The sequence below is a fragment of the Rutidosis leptorrhynchoides genome, chromosome 7, assembly GCF_046630445.1.
Source record: "Rutidosis leptorrhynchoides isolate AG116_Rl617_1_P2 chromosome 7, CSIRO_AGI_Rlap_v1, whole genome shotgun sequence".
Lineage (NCBI taxonomy): Eukaryota > Viridiplantae > Streptophyta > Magnoliopsida > Asterales > Asteraceae > Rutidosis > Rutidosis leptorrhynchoides.
The window spans coordinates 380,266,664-380,289,681 of NC_092339.1; the positions used below are offsets into that span (position 1 = coordinate 380,266,664).

Genomic DNA, 23,018 nt, shown 5'->3' on the forward strand with positions numbered 1-23,018 from the left:
TTATTCTGAGAAAATGATTTTTATTATGAACATGAAACTATATCCAAAAATTATGGTTAAACTCAAAGTGGAAGTATGTTTTCTAAAATGGTCATCTAGACGTCGTTCTTTCGACTGAAATGACTACCTTTACAAAAACGACTTGTAACTTATTTTTCCGACTATAAATCTATACTTTTTCTGTTTAGATTCATAAAATAGAGTTCAATATGAAACCGTAGCAATTTTATTCACTCAAAACGGATTTAAAATGAAGAAGTTATGGGTAAAACAAGATTGGATAATTTTTCTCATTTTAGCTACGTGAAAATTGGTAACAAATCTATTCCAACCATAACTTAATCAACTTGTATTGTATATTATGTAATCTTGAGATACCATAGACATGTATACAATGTTTCGACCTATCATGTCGACACATCTATATATATTTCGGAACAACCATAGACACTCTATATGTGAATGTTGGAGTTAGCTATACAGGGTTGAGGTTGATTCCAAAATATATATAGTTTGAGTTGTGATCAATACTGAGATACGTATACACTGGGTCGTGGATTGATTCAAGATAATATTTATCGATTTATTTCTGTACATCTAACTGTGGACAACTAGTTGTAGTTTACTAACGAGGACAGCTGACTTAATAAACTTAAAACATCAAAATATATTAAAAGTGTTGTAAATATATTTTGAACATACTTTGATATATATGTATATATTGTTATATGTTCGTGAATCAACCAGTGGCCAAGTCTTACTTCCCGACGAAGTAAAAATCTGTGAAAGTGAGTTATAGTCCCACTTTTAAAATCTAATATTTTTGGGATGAGAATACATGCAGGTTTTATAAATGATTTACAAAATAGACACAAGTACGTGAAACTACATTCTATGGTTGAATTATCGAAATCGAATATGCCCCTTTTTATTAAGTCTGGTAATCTAAGAATTAGAGAACAGACACCCTAATTGACGCGAATCCTAAAGATAGATCTGTTGGGCCTAACAAACCCCATCCAAAGTACCGGATGCTTTAGTACTTCGAAATTTATATCATATCCGAAGGGTGTCCCGGAATGATCGGGATATTCTTATATATGCATCTTGTTAATGTCGGTTACCAGGTGTTCACCATATGAATGATTTTTATCTCTATGTATGGGATGTGTATTGAAATATGAAATCTCGTGGTCTATTGTTACGATTTGATATATATAGGTTAAACCTATAACTCACCAACATTTTTGTTGACGTTTAAAGCATGTTTATTCTCAGGTGAATACTAAGAGCTTCCGCTGTTGCATACTAAAATAAGGACAAGATTTGGAGTCCATGTTTGTATGATATTGTGTAAAAACTGCATTCAAGAAACTGATTTCGATGTAACATATTTGTATTGTAAACCATTATGTAATGGTCGTGTGTAAACAGGATATTTTAGATTATCATTATTTGATAATCTACGTAAAGCTTTTTAAACCTTTATTTATGAAATAAAGGTTATGGTTTGTTTTAAAAATGAATGCAGTCTTTGAAAAACGTCTCATATAGCGGTCAAAACTTCGCAACGAAATCAATTAATATGGAACGTTTTTAATCAATAAGAACGGGACATTTCATCACAGTTAAAGGCATTAGTTACAAAGTATTTAGACGTGTGTTTTGAAACTTATTAGACGTGTTAAGCATTTAGACATGTTAACAGCAAATCTAATTAGACGTGTTGTCAATTAGACGTGTTGTTGTTTCATATAGACGTGTTCCTGGTAGACATAATTAGACGTGTTAGTTGGAATACTTTTTAGACGTGTTGTCAATTAGAGGTGTTCCCGGTAAAAGTAATTAGACGTGGTTACCAATTAGAGGTGTTAAACTTATTTAGACGTGTTGAAGATATCTAATTAGACGTGTTGCGAATCTTAATTAGACGTGTTCCGTGTTTTTTTAGGTAGAAATCTTAATTAGACGTGTTCCGTGTGATAAATTAGACATGTTATATAGTGAACACGTCTAAATGACGGGCTCTAAATGAGCCGGAATGTAGTAGTGTATGTCTATTGTTTATTATACATGTATTGATGTATTAATTGTAATTTGTCACCGAGTGTGACTTCAATTGAGAAAAGTACTTTATAATATATATATATATATATATATATATATATATATATATATATATATATATAAACCAATCTAAATGTGTAACGTTTAATATTATTAGTAACAATTTAATAATTGTAACTTTTAAACCCCATATTTTTGTTAAACTTTAAACTTTATAGGTTATATGTATATGTATATCGATATGTAGATTATATCCATATATATTTTAGTACGTATATATGTATGTATAGATGTATTTAAGATGATAATAGATATATCTGTGGATGATAAATTGTCATCAATATTCGATTCACAAAATATTTAGATAATGCATATCTATATCCATATCCATCATTCGTCCATTTAGATCGTCCGTATCCGTTATATATGAATGATCGGACGAACATTCATGAACGAAACATCTATTTCCATCCATAACCACCCCCACCCACTCACTGCCTCCGAAAAACCATACACACCGCCAATGACGGTTTGAAAAATGTTACACGCTACCACTGCCCACCCACCGCAGGGAAACCTACAAATCGATGGTTGTTGCTCCCAAAATTTCGCTACGATTTGCTTTCAATTGTCAAGAAAAAAGAGGCGTACCCGTTAGAATCGAAGTTTGAAGCAATCGATTTGAGCTTTCGGGTATTCTTCATCGGATCTGATCGGAGAGAATCTGAAACAATCGCGTTCGAATAGAAGATAAACCACCGCTCTAAAAGTTCGAAGGTGAGTATTCTTTCGGTTTAATTTGAATTTAGGGGAGTTGATGACAGTGAAGTAGGTGGTTTGAATGATTAAACTTGTTTATTAATTTGAGGGTAGGATTGTCCTAATATAAATCATAAGGCTAAATTTTTTTGATAATGAGTGTTTAATTTTCTTGAATTTCCTTGGTTTGAACCACATGAACATAGTATGACTTTCTTGAATTTCCTTGCTACTTGACGTGAAGTGGTATTTAAGGCTATGAAATGGAATCTTGCTAAGATTTATAAAATGGACTCATATTTGTATAAATGTTGTTGAACATGTTGTGAATTTGTGTTTGTGTGAATTTGATGGAAGTTAAGGTGTATAATTTGATATGGATAAAGGCCAAGCTAATGTCTGAGATCATAGTGTATTTTGTTTATAAGTTGTGATCAAATGTGATCGTTTTAAAGTTTCATTCCTATTCCCTTTTTATAGAAAGTTTTGGACCAATCATGAAATTTTTAGTTAGTAAAACTCATTGTGGGCAACAGTCTTAACACTTTATTATTTTGGGCCTTTTGAGTTCTCATAACCCACTAAATTAAATCAACATGGGCCACCACTGGTGTCTCAGTCCATCAGTAAATGGCAGCAGCAAGCCAGCAAACTCACTTCATGTCCCAGCCCAACAATCAGTGTTGGAACGATAAAGATGCTTGCCGGCGACCGGGCGACGATGCACGCCGGCGATTGGAAACAGGTAAATGTTTTGTCATTTTTTTTTTACATTAAAATTACATCTTATTATTTTCTTTTAAGTTTTTCTATTATTATTAATTAATTACGGTTAAAAAATGGTTGGCATTAGATTATAGTCGATGAGAGGTTTGTTTCAAAAAGTAAGTGTCACAATAAACAGCGTAATACTTTTACTATATACAAAATACAAGTGAAATGAAATGAAAAAGTGGTTAAAAGAAAACATATATAATCATATGCAAAAACATATATAATCAAATGTGAGCAGAATTCATCTGCCATAAATTAACTGAAGCTGTAACTTTTGATGCTGTAGCGTTGTTAAACAAGAACAACTGAGCGTCATTGTAAATGGCTTTTGTTGGATAAACTCTTGAAGTGATGCATACTCTCCCCTCTTGTGCAAAACTTTCAATTATCGAATGATCCACCAATATTCTCATACTTAATTTTTCACCTTTCAATACCGGAACCACGCTTCCATATATTGATTTATCCACATCAATTGCAGCAGATGACCTTCAAATTAAATAACATACAAACCAACAAAATAATTAATAATGAACATGTTATGTCAAAATAAATGTCAATCAAAACATTTTAAGCAAAAATAGAAAAAGGATAGAAAATAAACCTTGATTGATCAGAACAAAAGAATGTTTTAAGATTTCCGTCTACGTTTTTGGCAACGTAGAAATAAACAGGGGTGTGCTCAACGAGGACCTCATGTGCAAGTACTGAAAAGCCGAATGGCCCTAATGCGCCCCGTTTTGCAGCTCCACCACTTGTTGCACAATCGTACGCAACATCAGCCTCATTCAATCGTTGTACCGTCTCTTTGTCAAGCTCAAATTCAGCCACAATGTCCAACTGTAAACAATTTCGACCGAAAATCTTGTAATCAATAACATAAGTGCTACAAATAGACAAATTGATATCAAATTGGTCATCTGAAGACATTGTAATAACCTGAGATGCTGCAGGCAGGTTAAGTGGCATGAGTGAACCGGCTTCTAGTACAACATCCTTAAAAACTGTTAGGTTCGTTCGCAATCTGTTGATCTCTTCAACCGGCCATTGGATTATATTGCTTTGAGTCTTTTTATCCAACACAATTGTTCGAGGAACACCCTGTTAAATATATATTCATTTTATTAGTCTATATGCATATTGTTAAAACTACAATCACTGTATTAACTAATAAACAATGTTAAATGTTGTAGCATACCATTAGAGAAGCCCAACCCTTTCTGATGTCTGATGTTTCTGTATCGGTCTCCTTAATCCAACTCCAAAGAACCCTTCGTTGTTTGTTTTGGTCGTAAAATGTTTTGGAGGCGTAATAAATTCCGTAATCATATCTTAACCCAATCCCGACGTCTAATGTAGGATTATCGGGGGTCCATTTTCCGTTATACGCATCATAACTACCAATGGCATAATAGTCATTTCTATCATCATCCATACTAGCCTTCACTACATGTTTCACCTCGGGCCCATCAATGGACGTATCGAGACCATTTTCGCCACGTTTTGATACCGGGTAAAAATCCACGCATTCCCACATACCCGTCCCCGGGACCGCATGAAGCAGACCGTCTAAAAGCTCAAAGGTTTTAAAATTTTCAGTGTCGTAAACTAATGAGATACCGGTTTTGTTAATTTTGGAACCGATTGTAATCCGCCATTTGCCCTCAGGGGTCTTCCACGCGGTTGTGGGGTCACGAAAATCCTTGGTGTCAATGCCAGGTGGCGGGACAAGGACTGGGTTTCCGGGGTATTTGATCCAGTTGATTAGAAGCGGGTCAGACGGGTCAGCTGGATATGCTAGGTTTTGGACTTGGACTGACTCGTTGGTGGACCCGGTGTAAAGGACCACGAGTTCACCGTTTGGAAGGATGGTGGCTGAACCGGTCCAGACCCCTTGTTCGTCGTACCATTGGTCGGTTTCCATGGCGATCGGGAGGTGATGCCAGTTGATAAGCTCCTTTGAGACAGCATGACCCCACACAATTTTGCCCCACACGGGTGCATCCGGATGATATTGGTAAAACAAGTGGTACCATCCTTTGTAGAAAACTGGACCTGAAATATGATTTTAACATCAAACAATTGGATTCTGTTATGTGAAAGAAATTGAAAATAAATAAACATAAAGTTTGAAACCAAATAAAGTGACACAAGCCTTACCATTAGGATCTGTTAGACATTAATATCACCATGAGGAGCAAGCAACGCCAACACAAGTCCACATAAACAAGAAAATATATCAGATCAGATATAATAAACATAAACATCAAATTAAAAGTGTCAGAAACTCAGAATCTTATACAATAAAGATGTTCAAATGTTTAACCTTTAAGAAATAGAGTGGGGTAAAAAAGTTGAGTTAGTGTTTTATTTTTATTTTTTATTTTTTTCTTTTTCTTTTCTGTCAACAAAATCTGTGACTTTTAATTTTTTTTCACATTTTTTTACTAATTCATAATCCCTCCGTCCCAATTCAACTGTTATGTTTTGCCTTTAGGGGTCTTTTGTTTTCAACTTCGATTTTAAATAGTTGGCATTATGATATTTCACAAAATGTTTTAGGATCAACCTCACTAGTAGTACATTTTGGATTGACTAGGGAAAAAGTAGTCACATGATAAGCCGACTTGTACGTGTACATCTAAGTAAAATTAGTGACCCTCACGGGAAACCCCCTTCATTTTAGCCATTTACCTCTTAGCAAAACTATAGTGTCACACTTGTAAATGTTTATTAGGAAATGAAACTTTCACAGTCATTAACCATGTAAATTCAGTACAATATGAAGGGGTTTTATTAAATGTTACATACCATTCATCCAGTTTTTGGTTGGGTGGAAGTGAAAAGCGGTTCTCTGCCAATCTAACATGTTGGAGCTCCATGGATACGAATTATCCGCTTCATCACTAACCAACAATGACGACAGTGGATGAAACGTTTTTTCCGACACACCTTTCTCCACACCACGTGATAATGGGGTTACCTTTTCTGCCGCCTTCTCATAATCCAAAGAAGCCACGTCAATGGTGTCCAAGTTGTTCAGAAAAGCAAGCCGCCCTGTTCCAGCTATCATGCCCACTAGTAACACAACGCCCAAGATCACAGACACCAGCAAAAAAACTATCTTTCTGGGCCGGTAGACTGTAAGATCATCTTTGGAAGGATGTTCGCCGTCAGGCAATGGTGCGTAAGAGTTTGGAATGGTTATTGGATATCCAAAATCCGAAGAAGAAGAAGAAGAAGAAGAAGACATTCTGTAAAGAATATATTTAGCGAAATTTTGATGATTAATTTTGTAAAAATTAAACTAAGTAGAAGCTAGGAAGGATTGTTGAATTGAGATACATGTTTGATTTCCTATTTATAAGGAAGTTTGTGTTTAGTCACTAATGCTGATGTGGAACTCTGGTAGTTTTTATATTTGGATATGAGTGGCCCTGGGCCAGTCATGTTTATGAGAAGAAGATGTGTGAAATATTTAATTACAAGCTATGATTAAACAATTAAACAGATTCTGTCTCTGAATAATACAGTTAATCAACAACATGTGCACCGTCTACTCTGTGTCGTCAATTAACTTCTAATTTAACTTAAATAGTGAAAATAATGATGAAAATTTGTTACTAATAACCTCATGCATGGTGGATTATGAAGGCACTTAACTTCTGCCAAGTAAATTTTGTAGTCATTGTTTTCACCACTTTTAAGTAATTACCAGATGTGTGTATTATTTATGCTAGACTTGCTAATAATTGTATGTTTATTTTTCAATATATAAACACATTAACTTGTATTTCAACAAAATAATTTGAATTATATACTTGTTGAAAAAATTAAAACTAATACTGTAAAAACTTAAGAGTCACATGCAATGGCTTGTTAACCACAACTTATGGTTATAGGTAGTTAGATCTCAATAACATTCATTGTACGTGTGGATGAAAATTTATGTGGCCACAGTTTGTAGGAGTTGTAAGCTTTGTATTTAGGCTATATATGTTTGGCTGTTGATCTCCATCAATTCAATGGTACCATATATAAATACGCTTTAATACGACATTTAGGCAGGTGTACGTGTCTTGAGCGATTGTTTGTCAACTGAAAAACCTAACGTATATGATGATATATACAATAATAATGAATAACGATGCAGCATTTGGCGTATTAGTAATGACTCATTGTGCAAACTTTATTAGTTAGCTTTTGGATTAAGAAACTAATTCGGTTTTAGATGGATAAGTGTACGTTTATGTGAAACATGAATTTAATTAAGAATGAAGCCGTGTCCAATTACAACCACAAATGGTGGAAGAAATATGAAGCAAAGAAATGAATCAAATGATTGTAATCACAAATCACAAATTTGTGGTTGTGAATTCACAATCAGCAAGAGGTTACCTAATCCAATGTGTCATTTGGATTGATTAGTTTTCTCATTATGTTTGGTGATAACCCTGATTATGTACTTCAAACATCGGGCATAAACAAACAAAATTGAAAATTTCATGACTTGAAAATCGTAATGTAAATTGTTATAATCGTAGCATGGATTGGAACGGAACTAAAAAAAAAAAAAGCATCAAAATAAAGGCCCAACCTTATAACTTTTTAGGCCCAAATAATATTATAGTAACCCAGTCCACAATAGCTATTAGTAAAGATTATATAAACATCACAATAAGTGATATACCTATTCCTCATATCTATATTTCTTCTTCATGGATGCAATATAAATGAAAAATCATAAACTCGAGGTATCTAGTAATCTAATTCATATTTCTTATTTATTTATTTATTTATTAAGTTAGTGATGATATATAAAAAGCAAAAGTGGAGTACAGTTAGCCCCATCTAACAATGGCTGAACCCCATGTAAGACCAGCACCAAAACCAGCAGTCATGATGATTTCACCTTCCTTCACTTTCCCACTTCGGACAGCTTCGTCTAACGCCAATGGTATCGAAGCAGCGCTAGTGTTACCGTAGTTTTCTATGTTACATATCACTTTATCTTTTGGGAATTCAAGATTTGCCGCTATACGATCAATGATCCTCTTGTTAGCCTGTGCACACCAATGCTAGCTCATAAACCAATATGAGATCACAATTAAGTTCAACATAAAACAGTACTAGAGTAGAATAGAATTGAGTAGATACTGAACCTGATGGACAAGTAACCAATCGATATCAGACACCCTAAGATCAGCTTTTGCTAACGACGATCTAATGGTCTGTGGCACAGCTTTATCGACAAAACGAAAAAGCTCTTGTCCATTCATTTGCATATCTGAAATAGATGTGTTTGTAGGAGAAAATCCTAAGGTTGAACCGTCAACACCCACTGCAAAATTTGTTTCAGTTTGTATTATACCGGCATTCAAGTACCTACAGTTCGAAAGGAATATATTAATGGGTGATGATTCGTACACAATCAATTTTTATCCATACACAACCAAACATGCTTTGAAGTGTTGTACTGTACAACATCATAAAGTATGTTAAGTTGTGTATGAAAGATTTGGTTGTGTACGAATCAATACCCTATATTAATCTATAATGCTATGATCATGTTAACATTTTTCCAATATAGGATCAAGGTGGTAGTGGTGAGGGCTAACCTGAGGCCATCTCCATCAGAGTGTAAGTCAAAACTAATTAGACCATCTTCATCACCATTGCACGACTGCACCAACAGAGTGATAGACGGTTGTTATTTAATTAGTAAGCAAAATCAGTTGCATAAACATACATACACAACGACCAATTAAAGGAACCTGGACCAAGATAGCACCAGCAGCATCACCAAAGAGAATACACGTCTTTCTATCCGTCCAATCGACATAACGCGACAAACAGTCAGCTCCAATCACAAGGACGTTCTTGAAACCGCCTCCTGCAACATATATATAGGAGCACGTTCATTAATCATTATGCTCATGAAAAGTATTACTATAAATCAAACATACTTCAAAAAATTTTATTATAACTAAAAATCTTTTTACCCTGAATGTGACAGGAAGCTGAAACTAGGCCTAAGAGAAACCCGCTGCAAGCAGCTCTAATGTCATACGCTGGTGGAAATCTTGTACATCCAAGTAGTTTTTGAACCTGAGGAAAATATGATTAAAAAAAAAATCAATGAAGAAATAACTTAAGCCAATATCTATATGTGATAATTATGTACACAATCTCGAACCTGAGACCTCTTGCAGGAACTCATGGGTCTCAATCATTGGGCTATTTTGTGATGGTTCTTAAGTGTAACTCATTGCTTATATGATTGAAACTTTCAACTAATTTAAGGTAGTCAACTAGAATAATTGTGCATTTACGCCACTATGATTTTCGTTTTTTAGTTATCATGCAGTGGTGTAAAACCTTAATTAAGTTTTGCTATATAATCATGAACTAAACAAGTACTTGTTCCCCTTCAAGATCAATTTGTTGTTATTAGAGTATTAGTATTGGTCCAGCCCCATTGCATTGTGGAGTTCGGTCTATTAGGATTTTACCATTAGGGTTTCGCTATATAATTTATAAATACGCATCAATAATAAAGTAATCTTGACAGGTTCCATTATCTAACAGTTGTTTGCATGATACTTAGTTGAGCAAATGCAGTCAACAATCATGTTTCATCTATGAATACATAATAGGATCTTTTGTTACTTCACATTTCTATAAATAAATTACAATAATGAGTATTAACTAATTAATTATAAGTATTAATATATGTACCTGCGGTCCACCACCAAACAGATCGTCGGGTGAGGATGAACACAACAAGATGAGATCAACATCATCAGCTTCAACATTTGCCATTGCAAGCGCCTTTTTAGCAGCCTCCACAGCCAGACCCGTCAAGCTTTCGTTACCTGTAATTAATTAAGTCACTTGCTACAATATACTAATACCATCAAGTTTTGGTATATGAATTTAATATACGCTCTTAGCCACTTTTTGGGTGCATTACACTCTTTGTTAACAAAATCTTCTATTCTGATCATCATAGTATTATCCCTGATATCATGACATAATAGCTGAACTTGTCTCTGCATCATATCCCCCTCTTGTTATTTACCCAATTATTATTATCATCATAGTATTATCCCTGATATCATGACATCGGCTTGTTTTCACCAAGGCTCTAAGGAAGATTCTGTCGGAGCACAGTTAGGAACTGTGAAAGCTCATCGGTCAGGGACCAAGCTTATTGGACGTTGAACGTCATGATGGCAGATCTTGCAAGTACGAGCAGTGGAATCAAGAGTCTCAATAACCACAACTATGGTTATTGGCGGACTTGCATAGAATCCTACCTACAAGGACAGGATTTATGGGAAATAGTTGCTGGCAGTGACACAACGCCTCCACCGAAAGAAAATGCCGAAGCCTTGAGAAAATGGAACATCAAGGCCGGGAAGGCTTTATTTATATTGAAGACTACAATCGAGGATGATCTATTGGAGCACATCCGTGACGAGAAAACACCAAAGGCAGCTTGAGAAACTTTTGAAAAGTTATTTTCAAAGAAGAATGAAGCACGCCTCCAGCTCTTGGAAAATGAGCTCGCAGGTATCTCACAAGGAAGTCTATCTATTTCTCAGTATTTCACCAAGGTGAAATCTATTTGTCGTGAGATATCTCAACTTGCTCCTGAAGAGAAAGTGAGTGATGCAAGGATGAAGAGAATTATCATCCACGGCTTAAGGTCCGAGTATAATGGATTTATAGCCGCTGTGAGAGGATGGCCTACTCAACCATCATTAATAGAGCTGGAGAATTTATTGGTTAATCAAGAGGCATTAGCCAAGCAGATAAATGAAGTAACCATAAAAGACGGAGAAGATGCACTCTTCATCAATAAGAAGAAAGCAACATCTCGAAGACAAGATGCGATGAAAGAAAGTTAGACATATGGATGGAAGAGTCACCCAAAGTCAAAAGGCAACACTTCAGGGGGAGCTCGGGGAGCTCAACAAGGAAGAAGAGATCATCGCCAACAATACGGGCAAAATGATAAGAGAAATAATGGTGAATGCTTCAATTGTGGCAAGAAGGGTCATTTTGTTCGAGATTGTAGATTCCCCAGAAGGCGAACTTTTGAAGGAAATGTGGCTGCCGCAAGAGATGAGAATAAAGAGGTCACATTCGAAGCAACCATTAATGAGGAAACATGGGATGCAGAAGCAGGACTCTCCGTTGAAGCTGACATGGATGATCAAGCTCTTGCAGCAACCTTAAAGTCAAAAATAAACTACAAAGATGATTGGATCATCGATTCTGGGTGCTCAAATCATATGACCAACGATGGGACGAAGCTGCAAGAAATGGAGGATTACAAAGGAAAGAGAGTCGTGTTGACAGCCAACAATTCAAGGTTGTCTATTTCTCCCATTGGAAAGACAATAATTCCAAATGAAGGCGACTCTCATAAGCTCCAACTCGAGAAGGTGTATCTTGTCCCTGGCCTAAAGAAGAATTTACTGTCAGTACCACAATTGACAGCAGAAGGGAACTATGTGCTCTTTGGACCAGAAGATGTGTCCGTATTCAAGAGAGTAAAGGTGGTTAGCAATCCAGTTATGCATGGAAGAAGAATAGAATCGGTCTATGTATTATCTGCTGAAACAGCTTATGTGGATAAGACTCGAAAGAATGAGACGGCTGATCTGTGGCATGAACGTCTTGGGCATGTGGGATACAATAAGTTAAAGGAGATGATGGTGAAACGCATAGTAAATGGGCTTCCTCAAATTGATATCCGAACAGATACAATATGTGCTGGATGTCAATTTGGCAAAGCTCATCAATTGCCATTCAAGGAGTCAGAGCATCAGTCCAAGGCACCACTAGAGCTCATACACTCAGATGTCTTCGGCCCAGTGAAACAAACCTCACTTGGAGGTATGAAATATATGGTGACATTCATTGATGACTTCTCAAGATATGTGTGGGTTTACTTCATGAAGGAGAAGTCGGAGACTTTTCTGAAGTTTAAAGAGTTCAAGAACAAGGTAGAAAGTGAGCTCAATACTAAGATTCGATGCTTACGCACAGATAATGGAGGAGAATATTTATCAACCGAGTTCAATATCTATCTTGAGAAGCACAAGATCAGAAGGCAATTAACTTGCCCTAATACTCCACAACAGAATGGAGTGGCAGAACGTAAGAATCGTCATCTTGCTGAAACCTGTCGAAGTATGCTTCATGGTAAGAATGTACCAGGAAGATTTTGGGCCGAATGTATGAGGACGGCTTCATACGTGATTAACAAACTCCCACAAACAAAGTTGGGATATATTTCACCATATGAAAGATTATGGAAGATCAAGCCAACCGTCAACCATCTCAAGGTTTTTGGATGTGTATGCTACGTCTTCGTACCAGATCATCTACGAAGCAAATTTGATAAGAAGGCAATTCGGTGCATTTTTGTCGGTTATGATGAATCAAGAAAAGGATGGAGATGTTGTGATCCAAATACTGGGAAGTGTCATACTTCAAGAAATGTGGTATTTGATGAAGCTTCTTCATGGTGGTCATCTCAAAAGATAGAGCTTCCAGAATCTCATGGATTAGAAGAAGTTCCAGAAGAGAAAGAAAAACATAAAGAGCACATATCGGATCCAATTAAAGAAGGAGATGGATCGTACTCTAAGGAAACGAGTCCATGGAAAACTGGGGTACATCAATCTACATCCGAAGAGGTTCGTCCAAGCCAAATGGATGCCGAGGAGCATGTGCAAGAATTACGGAGATCAACAAGGCCGAGGCAACCTAATCCGAGGTATGCCAATGCTGCTCATGTGGATGAATCAATACCTATTGAGCCTTCCACTTATGAAGAAGCAGCACAAAGTCAAGAATGGCGAAAAGCAATGGAAGAAGAAATTAATGCATTAAAAGAAAACCAGACATGGAGTTTAGTTCCAAAGCCAAAAGATGTAAAACCAATATCTTGTAAATGGGTTTACAAGGTGAAGACTCGATCAGATGGCTCCATTGAAAGGTATAAAGCTCGACTTGTTGCTAGAGGTTTTTCTCAACAATATGGGCTGGATTATGAAGAAACGTTTAGTCCAGTGGCGAAGATCACAACAATTCGAGCTCTACTAGCTTTAGCCGCTAGCAAATCTTGGAAGCTGTGGCAGATGGATGTCAAGAACGCTTTCTTACATGGAGAACTTGACAAAGAAATTTATATGGAGCAACCAAGAGGCTTTGAGAACAAGTCCCATCCTGACCATGTCTGCAAATTAAAGAAAGCACTATACGGCTTGAAGCAGGCTCCAAGAGCTTGGTACGGGAAGATTGGCGAGTTCTTAGTACAAAGTGGTTTCACAGTTGCTCCTTCAGATTCTAGTTTATTTGTGAAACAAGATTAAGGAAAACTAGCCATAGTGCTAGTATATGTGGATGACTTAATTATCACGGGAGATCACTATGAGGAGATCCAAAGAACAAGAGAGAATCTGTCTATCAGATTTCATATGAAGGAGCTTGGAGAACTCAAACATTTTCTTGGACTCGAAATAGAGCAGAAAAGAGAAGGATTATTTCTGGGACAACAGAAATATGCGCGAGATCTTTTACAAAAGTACGGAATGTTTAATTGCAAACCTATCTCAACTCCGATGGATCCGAATATAAAACTACGAGCAGATGAAGGAAAAAGTCTTCAAGATGTTACCATGTATCGAAAGATGGTCGGAAGTCTTATTTATCTCACATTAAGCCGGCCAGACATATCTTATGCAGTTGGAGTGGTTAGTCGATACATGAGCAATCCGAAGAAGCCTCACCTTGATGTTGTACGACGCATCTTAAGGTATGTTAAAGGCACTATTAACTTTGGCATTTTGTACAAGAAAACAAAAGAATGTCACGTGACTGGATATTGTGACGCTGATTACGCTGGAGACTATGATACACGACGATCAACAACTGGATACATGTTTAGTCTTGGATCGGGAGTAATATCATGGTGCAGCAAGAGACAACCAACTGTATCCTTATCAAGCACCGAAGCAGAATATCGATCGGCATCATCAGCAACACAAGAAATTACTTGGTTGAAGCAGCTAATGGAAGATCTTCATCAATCAACAGATTATCAAGTAAAGCTTTTCTGCGATAACTTATCAGCTATACGTCTAGCAGAAAATCCAGTCTTTCATGCGAGAACAAAACATATAGAAGTGCACTATCACTATGTTCGCGAGAAGGTCCTTGAAGGGAAGATCAAGATGGTGCCAACAAATACAGATGAACAGGTTGCAGATATATTCACCAAGAGCCTAAGTAAACCGAAGTTTACAAAATTCAGAGAAGCACTTGGAATGGTCTGCAAGACATCGTTGGAAGAAAATTTGCATTGAGGGGAGTGTTAAAATACAATGCAAATTTAGAATGATATGGAATTAGTAAATGTATATGGGTAAAATATCTAGATATTAATATGTATAAGAAAATATCTAGATATTAGAATATGAGAGAAAAATCTAGAAATTGAAATGTAAAAGAAAAATCTAGATATTTGTAGGTTGTAGAAATATCTAGATATTTATATATCCATGGAAATATCTAGGTTCTAGAATGTTCCATGGAGTAGTATAAATATGGGAGGAGATTTCATTTGTGTTGTGTGAAGTTGTGAGAGTGAAATAAGAAGTGAGTTGTGAAGAAGAGAAGAAGAGTGTGAGTTAGCGAAAGTAGAGAAGATAAAGCTTGTAAGTAATATTGTAATTGTAATTTAATATAAGTGTTTTTGTTAAGTTTCCCGATCAAGCCTTAGTTTGTGTTTAAGTTCTTAGTGCACTTTTGTTGTTCTTATTATATGGTCGGCTCTGCCGCCTAAGTAATACATGGTCGGTTATACCGCCTAAAGATATATGGTCGACACTGTCGCCTAAGTACATTGTGCACTAAGGATTTATAAAATTAAAGGCTAACCAACGTCAAAGTGTTGGTGTAGTGAGTCTAGTATAGTCTAGATCCTCTATAGTGGTGTGTTGGGCTCGTCGAAGCTTCCAACATATAGGATCTTATAAATATGGAGTTGGTATTAGTCTGATATTATATATTAGGAGTAATTAGTTTTCTAATAAAGTGTGATTTGGAGAAGTTACACTTACTAGTAATTTGATAAAAAAAAATTTGGCAAAAATTATAACATCAAAATAGAGTCTTTCATCAATAAATGAAAAAGACGAACAAAGTTATAATTGAATCAAAAGTACTACAAAGTTCCAAAACATTAAACAACTCTATCTTAAAACACGGTAATCTGATAATTGATAATCTGATTTGTAATATAATAAGTATTTTTGCATCTCAAAATAACTGTATGAATTTAATTTTTAATTTTTTACTTTTTTATTTTAACTTTCAGTATCTTATTTCGAATATATAATAGTTGATTAAAAAAAAAAAAAAAACTGTACCAATAAATTCATGTTTAGTACTCAATACATTTTTTAAAAATTCATCAAGTATAATATAGTACAACCAAAAATTTTAATGTCAAATTTGAAAAATTAAGATTTTCAAAAATTGAAAATGAGACTGTCAATACATTTTTAAACCGTTACTTTAGAGTGTAGTGAGTAAATTATTGCGACTTCGTGTCATATATGATATATGGCTTCTATGATTTAATAATGACGGTGGAGAATTTTGATAGTGTATTCTAGTGTTGAAAGTTTCGTAAGCATATTCAAGTGTATCGAGAATTAAAATCATCAACTTGTAATATTCTTCATAAATTGCAATTTTAAGTGACCTACAAATAGTGCGGCTTTTACAAATTCTTTGAGAGGTTTTCCACATAGTAAGTGTGCATGTATATTTTTATGTTTCATTCGTTCGTGTTTAACTATTGACTTTACCGTTGTGTGATTTATTGTTGAAGTAATTAATCCCAGTAATTGATATAGATTGAGGTTCAAATATAAAAATTGCATAATCAGGAATAGGTAGAAACCCTCATTATCAAAAAAAATAAAACAAAATAAAAAATACATAGGTTAAATTCTAGCATATATTTATGGCAAGTCTAAGTTCTTAGCAATGACTATAAGTTGTTACCACTTTTCATATTGTATTACTCGAATTTGAGCAATGTTGTAATTATATACTCTTAACATATTACGCGCTCTAATATGAATTTCTAGCTCAGCTTCTAGATCCGTGCATTTTTTTTCTTCCCTAAGATGCCTAATGTCATTTTCTTAACGACAAGAAGTGGTCTTAGTAATTTTTAGACATGATTACACAGATAATCCTTTGGTATATTCAAATTTACGAATATAGTCCTCAAACTTCTTTTGCATCGGCAGTCTTTATAGTTTGTAATTCTTGCGTGGATAGTCCCCCGGCCTAACGATCGTTAAATGTTTACGTTAACTTCAGTCACATGCTAGGCACATGAGAGTATTTTTGTCTTTTTACCATAACCACTTCCCTTTCCCATACTTACCTCCTTCATTCACCATCTTCTCCATTTGACATTTACTACCTTCTTTTATCCCCAATTCATAAACCCCGATCACATATATATCAAAATCAATTTCTCCAACAGATTAAAGACTATATAAGAACCTATTTACAATTTTTGTAATGAAAAACCAATTCAATTCTAATAAGTTTGAAATCTAGACAAGAATAAGATTTAACAATGCCTTTACAACCAACTTTCAAACACCGAAAACGAATTGAAATCACCACATGTTCAAAAAATGAAAACCATAATGACTACCAATGCAGGAAAAGTTAAGGGATTATATCTATAAATTTGAACACACCATAGGGATTATATGCGTAATTATTTCTGTTTTTCTATGTAATGTACATATTGTAGTGGGTAGTATTGGTAGTAGAATACGGAGTAATAAAATTCATTGGCAGTTGAAGATGAAATCATAACCTGTAAGAATTCTGCGATTACGAATTCCTGTTCGACTAGATATCCATTCATCATTGGTATCAGCAATCTGAGCAAGCTCATCATTAGAGAACGTAATAGCTGGTACAGCTGAGCCACACCCAACTAGTTTGCACCTCTTGCCATTCACGCTGTAACGTTTTAGTTATATATAAATATAGAAGTTTTCTAATGACAACCCTTCATTAAGAAGTAATTGATGCATAAAATAGTGGTATAATTTGATTGTTGGAGGTGGTTATTTTCATGGAATGGGTGGTTAATTATAATGTACAAATACATTAAGCATGTCTTAATTTCTTAAAGACAACCCTTAGGGTTGTCATTAGAAATTTTCAATAAATATATACTCCATTAATTAATATATTAATATTAATAAATACTTAAAATTAAATATGTTACATTTTTTGCATAATAAATTGTATTTTGACAAACAATTCTATAAAAAACGGTTAGATGTTTATTAGGTATCTTCCTTTATATCATTAATTAATATAAATCGTATTTTCAATTGTTAATGTTATAAATTTTATTTATTAAGGTAATCTTTTAAAACTATTAATCTAATGTAATGTGTATTTTAACTATTTAAGTATTTAAATATAAATTAAATAATGAAAAGTTAGAGGTAATAGGAATGGAGGAAGTTTATTGAATGGTTAGTGAAAGGGCTGATACAAATGTGACGATGATATAGAAAAGAGAAGTTAAGTGAAACTTGTGAAAAAAATATGGAGTAATAATCTAACCAAGTAGAATTGTATAGTGTTTTGGGTAATCTTGTCTCACATCAGAATTAAACCAAACTAATATGTAAGTATTGAAGAATTAAACATCTCTATATTACTTACCGGTTTTAGAGTATTGGTGATCAAACTCATGAGCTTATATATTTGACATGTGATTGAGCTAAGAACGACCCAACAAATAGTATAAATCATAGCATAAAAAACAACACCGGTCAATTGGATAAGATCTTGGTATCATACAAAGTTGATTCTGGTTCGGATCTCTATCTTGCTATTTCATTTGATATATATTTTGTATAAAAAAATACAAGTCTCTCTCTAATCTCTATAGAAACCCTAAAACAAAAAAATCAGCGGCCGCCACCTGCTATTCCTCTCCTCCGGCAGTCGGTTTTTGCCGGCGGTCCGGAGTACCTCTCTCATTCTCCCTTCATCAGTTATATATGTTCTCTTCTATCCTTTTTCTTTTTTTCGCTTGGTAACTTTTTTAGGTTTTTTTTTAGTTCTCGAATCAAATTGGTAGACTTGTAGTTCGGGTCTGTTGTTTTTTGAGCTTTGGGTGGTAGTTACAGGGGTCTTAATTTTTGGTGATAGTATTTCAACCTCCTCATATTTTCAATCGGATGTTTTCGGGTAGATTAAAGTGATACTGAAATCAGTCGAGTAGTCTCATCAAGTATGAAGCTACAAAAGGATATCTAAAGTACTCTGTACTTATCTAGTAACCATTCTCAAGTACACGAATGTAAGCTACAATATCGATCGAGTAGTTCCATCAGGTTTCGTGGGTGGTATTTGGGTGGTTTTCATTCTTGTTTCGAGTAGTATTCGGATGTTTCCGGGTAGTTTCGGGTTGCTTTTCGGTAATTTCGGGCCGCTTTCGGGTTGCTTTCGGGTAGTTTCGGGTTTCTTTCGGGTAGTTTCGAGTAGTTTCGGGTTGCTTTCCGGTAGTTTCCGGACGTCTTTGGTTGGTTTTTTATGTTGCGATGCTTACTAACATATTGTCATCGTGTTCCTTCAAGTTATGGCCATTAAATTGAAGATGTGAGTTAGTTATTTTGCCTGATTATGAAAGCCATTTGAAAATTTTTATGATTTCAAGTTGAAACCTTTCTTTCACTGCTGTCTATATGCATTGAGCCACCTACGATTCTGTTGGTTATATTGTAGTAGCTACGAGTTAAAATTAAATTAATTGCTAACATGTGCTTTGGTTTTACTAAATAGCAGTTGATGCAGATTGTGTTGGGTCGTTTATAACGTGGTTTCAGATGATTTTGGATTGTAGCTTCGGATGAGTTTAGGTTGTGATTTCAGACGGTGACTACAAAAGGTTTGTGTTGGTGCGTTCGGGTTGTTTTAATGCTTTTTTGAGTCATAGTGTTAAGAGTGATCCGGATCGAGATGTGAGATTGTTATGGCTATAATCAAGGTTCGTGAACATTGTTTTTTGAGATTTATGGTCGTGATATTAGATTCGTGGCTTCAGGTTATTTCTATGTTTGGTTTCAAGGTTATTTCATGATTGTGGTTCTTGTTGATTCGGCGTTTAGGGGCAGAAATTCAAGTCGTGGGTATTGGTTATAATTTTGCATTCGTAGTTTCTTTCTCCGCTAACATTTCTACATTTCGCTATACCACCACTTTGTTAGATTGTGTGATCGACGGGTTTTATCTCAGTTTCAGTTTCGTGGTGTTAGTCGTGGTTAGTTTCTTTATCCGATCTCATGTTCTAACTAGTGTTGCCCTTATGTGGACTAGTGTGGTGTTGATTTGGGCGGCGAATAGAAGCTTAGATTGTTGAAATTGTAGTCATATGTGTTGTATTTTTTCGAGATTGGTAGAGTTGTGGAATCTTGTTTATTGAAGTTATTAGAATTGTTGTAACTACTAGCTTCTTGCTAGTTTTATTATATATATAAATTTATTGCCTTTAAAAAAAAAAAAATAGTATATATCATAGCTACGGTTGTAACCCGGATGTAGATGGCGCAATATCCATATTGGTAGCATGTTGAACGGAAGGAGATCAGGGGCGGATCTATAGCCTTAGCATCGGTAGCACGTGCAACCAGTGAAATACGCAACCTAATAGAAATTTTTTGGGGATTTTAACTAGTTACACCTTTGTGTAGTGTAAATCATATAGAGTGACACCAGTGGATCTGATGACTAGATTAGGAAATTTATTGAACACAATATAAATCTTATATTGGGTTTAATGGATTATTCTGGTTTTAATGGAAGAAAAAAGTTGCAGAAAGTGGTTGTGAGTAAGAAGATGTATTTGGGGAACATAATTGTATTGTGTGACATGTAAATACTTTTCCACTAATTAATATTGTTAGTATTTGGTTGAGTCTTCGTTTGTATACTTTTTTTCCTAATTAATATATTTTACCTTGTTTTTCAAAAAAAAAAAAAAAAAAAATTACTTTTCCACTAATAAAATACGGAGTATACTTTTTCTTTGTTTTAATATAATTTACCTCGCTCCCTTCCAACATATTGTTTATATTTAACCCTAGTACTATATGAAGTACAATTTAGCCCCCTATTTTTTCTTAAATTAATAATTTTAGGAACATTGTCATATATTCTTAGCAAATCTTATTTTGAATTAATATACAAAAACTTGAATCTTATTTTACGTTAAGTAATTGGTTTATGACTCTTAAAATATATATTTATATATTTGAAGAAACATATATCATGAACTATAATAGATAGATTCAAATGATATACTTAAATTACATATTGACAAATATTGACAACATTTATCGATTTATCTAATTATTTATTGAACACATTACTAAACAACAATGCACAAACTGTATACAAACATCAAATATACAATTAACATAAACCATTCCATCTTTGGTAGATAACTAGACAACCATTAATCCACAAAAAAAAACAAAAAAAAAAAAAAAGTTTACTTTTCAGAACCAATAACAACTTACGGAGTACTAGTTTTTCTTGTGGTAACGAAGTAAACAAAAAACAGACTTTTTAGAACAAACAAAGAGGAAGGATTGAGGGTTCATGACTTATTATGTAAAATCTAACATTAATGGGTCCAAAAAAGCCAATAAAATAAATAATCCGGAAAAGAAAATTGAGTTATTAGTGACACCAGTGACTATCATTCATAGATCCGCCACTGAAGTAGATACAATGCATAATATATTACCAATTAGTTATAGAGTATTTAGAAACATAGGCTTATGTATGTTGGACATGTTGGTTGACTTATTGGGCTAAAATTAAAACGATAGTACACATAGTATATGCAAGAGACTTTATTTTCAACTTATCTAATAAGATGATGATGATGATGATGATGATGATGATGATGATGATGATGATGATGATGATGTACCCAGTGCAACGTTCAAAAATCTCATACATGTAACTAGTGAGTAGTGTTTGACAGTAATACATATTCCTAGCTTTTTACTATATATATCAAGCTTTAATTCACGTACAATCGGTGGAATAAGATCACTAACTAACCTGTAGGGTGCTTGAGACATGTTGGAGCAACGGACGACGTCCCTTTTGGAAACCATATTACGAAAATAAAACTCACCAGATCGACTAATGCGTGATGAACCATTCATAGTTGGTTTCAAAATCCCATATGAATTTGCCATTTTGAAAAGAAAAAAAAAGAAATGCGAAATGAATTTCTAGGAAGGTTTATTTAACTTTTTAATTAATTAGTGAATGTTGAAGACGATATATACAGAGTATATAGTTTATAGTTTATATATATTTATTCATGGGGGCAGCTTAATTTGAACAGCTACCATGCCCACCTCTACGCTACATGAAGAATTGTCGTGTCGTAGGAGCACCTACCATAGTAACATTATAACCAAATTCTCCATTAAAAACATCTATCAAATTTAGTCTAGTTTCATTGGATCATTTAATTTCCAACCGTAAAGTCTGGTAACAGTAACGTGAGGTCAGATAGTGCACTTATAAAATCTGATAATAATGTGGAGTTAGAGAGTACACTTTTTAGCACCGTGACGTGTTAAATGTCATGGTGTGACATTCTCTAGTGGAGAACATCAATTTTTGAGTGAATATACCCTTCGAGTCTCTTTAATCTCATTTGAATTTTTTGATAATTAATTCGTGCTTTATAAAATAAGTGTGATTATATATATATATATATATATATATATATATATATATATATATATATATATATATATATATATATATATATATATATATATATATATATATATATATATATATATATATAAGCTCTAATTTGATAATGTTATAAAGATAACAATTCCCAAGCTTAAAAATAAAAAGAAAATTTCTAAGATATCCATGATAATGTCGTTAAAGTAGTTATTTATATTAAACAAATGTACAATATGGGAAAGATTATGTACAATCTTATTGTAAAACACCATCATTACCATATGTATAATATTTGAAACATTATGTACAACCTTATGGTAAAACATCCTCATAATCATATGTACAATATTTGAAACATTATGTATAACCTTATGATAAAAGACTCCAATGATCATATGTACATTCCTTAAAACAAATTGTACAATCTTTTACAAAACACTCAATAAACACGTATACAAACTTTGAAGCATATTGTATAATATTCATTAAATAATTGCATTTTATTTTTTAAAAAAAATTTCAAGACGCATTTGTTATTACTAATAAATCTT

At 34.2% G+C, this 23,018-nt stretch overlaps 2 protein-coding genes across 2 annotated transcripts; both read right to left on the minus strand.

The window, feature by feature from the left end:
* Positions 1-3,757: 3,757 nt before the first annotated feature.
* Positions 3,758-6,917, minus strand: LOC139858205 (acid beta-fructofuranosidase-like). The gene is made up of 6 exons (XM_071847058.1): positions 6,412-6,917; positions 5,761-5,769; positions 4,799-5,655; positions 4,540-4,701; positions 4,205-4,440; positions 3,758-4,089 (listed from the first exon to the last, which is right to left on the minus strand). Exons 1-6 carry the CDS (start codon positions 6,851-6,853, stop codon positions 3,825-3,827), a joined length of 1,971 nt encoding a protein of 656 aa, XP_071703159.1. The 5' UTR covers positions 6,854-6,917; the 3' UTR covers positions 3,758-3,824.
* Positions 6,918-8,354: 1,437 nt separating this feature from the next.
* LOC139858204 (beta-ketoacyl-[acyl-carrier-protein] synthase III B, chloroplastic-like) lies at positions 8,355-21,908 on the minus strand. Its single transcript, XM_071847057.1, has 8 exons — positions 21,814-21,908; positions 17,531-17,679; positions 10,339-10,475; positions 9,603-9,708; positions 9,375-9,493; positions 9,219-9,283; positions 8,763-8,985; positions 8,355-8,663 (listed from the first exon to the last, which is right to left on the minus strand). Exons 1-8 carry the CDS (start codon positions 21,867-21,869, stop codon positions 8,442-8,444), a joined length of 1,077 nt encoding a protein of 358 aa, XP_071703158.1. The 5' UTR covers positions 21,870-21,908; the 3' UTR covers positions 8,355-8,441.
* Between the last annotated feature and the right edge of the window lie 1,110 nt (positions 21,909-23,018).

Excerpts from the sequence above, each read along its gene's own strand:
- LOC139858204 (XM_071847057.1), bottom strand. The coding sequence starts at position 21,869 with ATGGTTTCCAAAAGGGACGTCGTCCGTTGCTCCAACATGTCTCAAGCA. Across the intron at positions 10,476-17,530 it reads TAATCGCAGAATTCTTACAG|GTAACGAAAGCTTGACGGGT; the intron begins GTTATGATTTCA and ends AATTAATTACAG. Across the intron at positions 9,494-9,602 it reads AGCTTCCTGTCACATTCAGG|GAGGCGGTTTCAAGAACGTC; the intron begins GTAAAAAGATTT and ends TATATGTTGCAG.
- LOC139858205 (XM_071847058.1), bottom strand. The coding sequence starts at position 6,853 with ATGTCTTCTTCTTCTTCTTCTTCTTCTTCGGATTTTGGATATCCAATA. Across the intron at positions 4,702-4,798 it reads AGGGTTGGGCTTCTCTAATG|GGTGTTCCTCGAACAATTGT; the intron begins GTATGCTACAAC and ends TATATTTAACAG. Across the intron at positions 4,090-4,204 it reads TTTTGTTCTGATCAATCAAG|GTCATCTGCTGCAATTGATG; the intron begins GTTTATTTTCTA and ends TTTAATTTGAAG.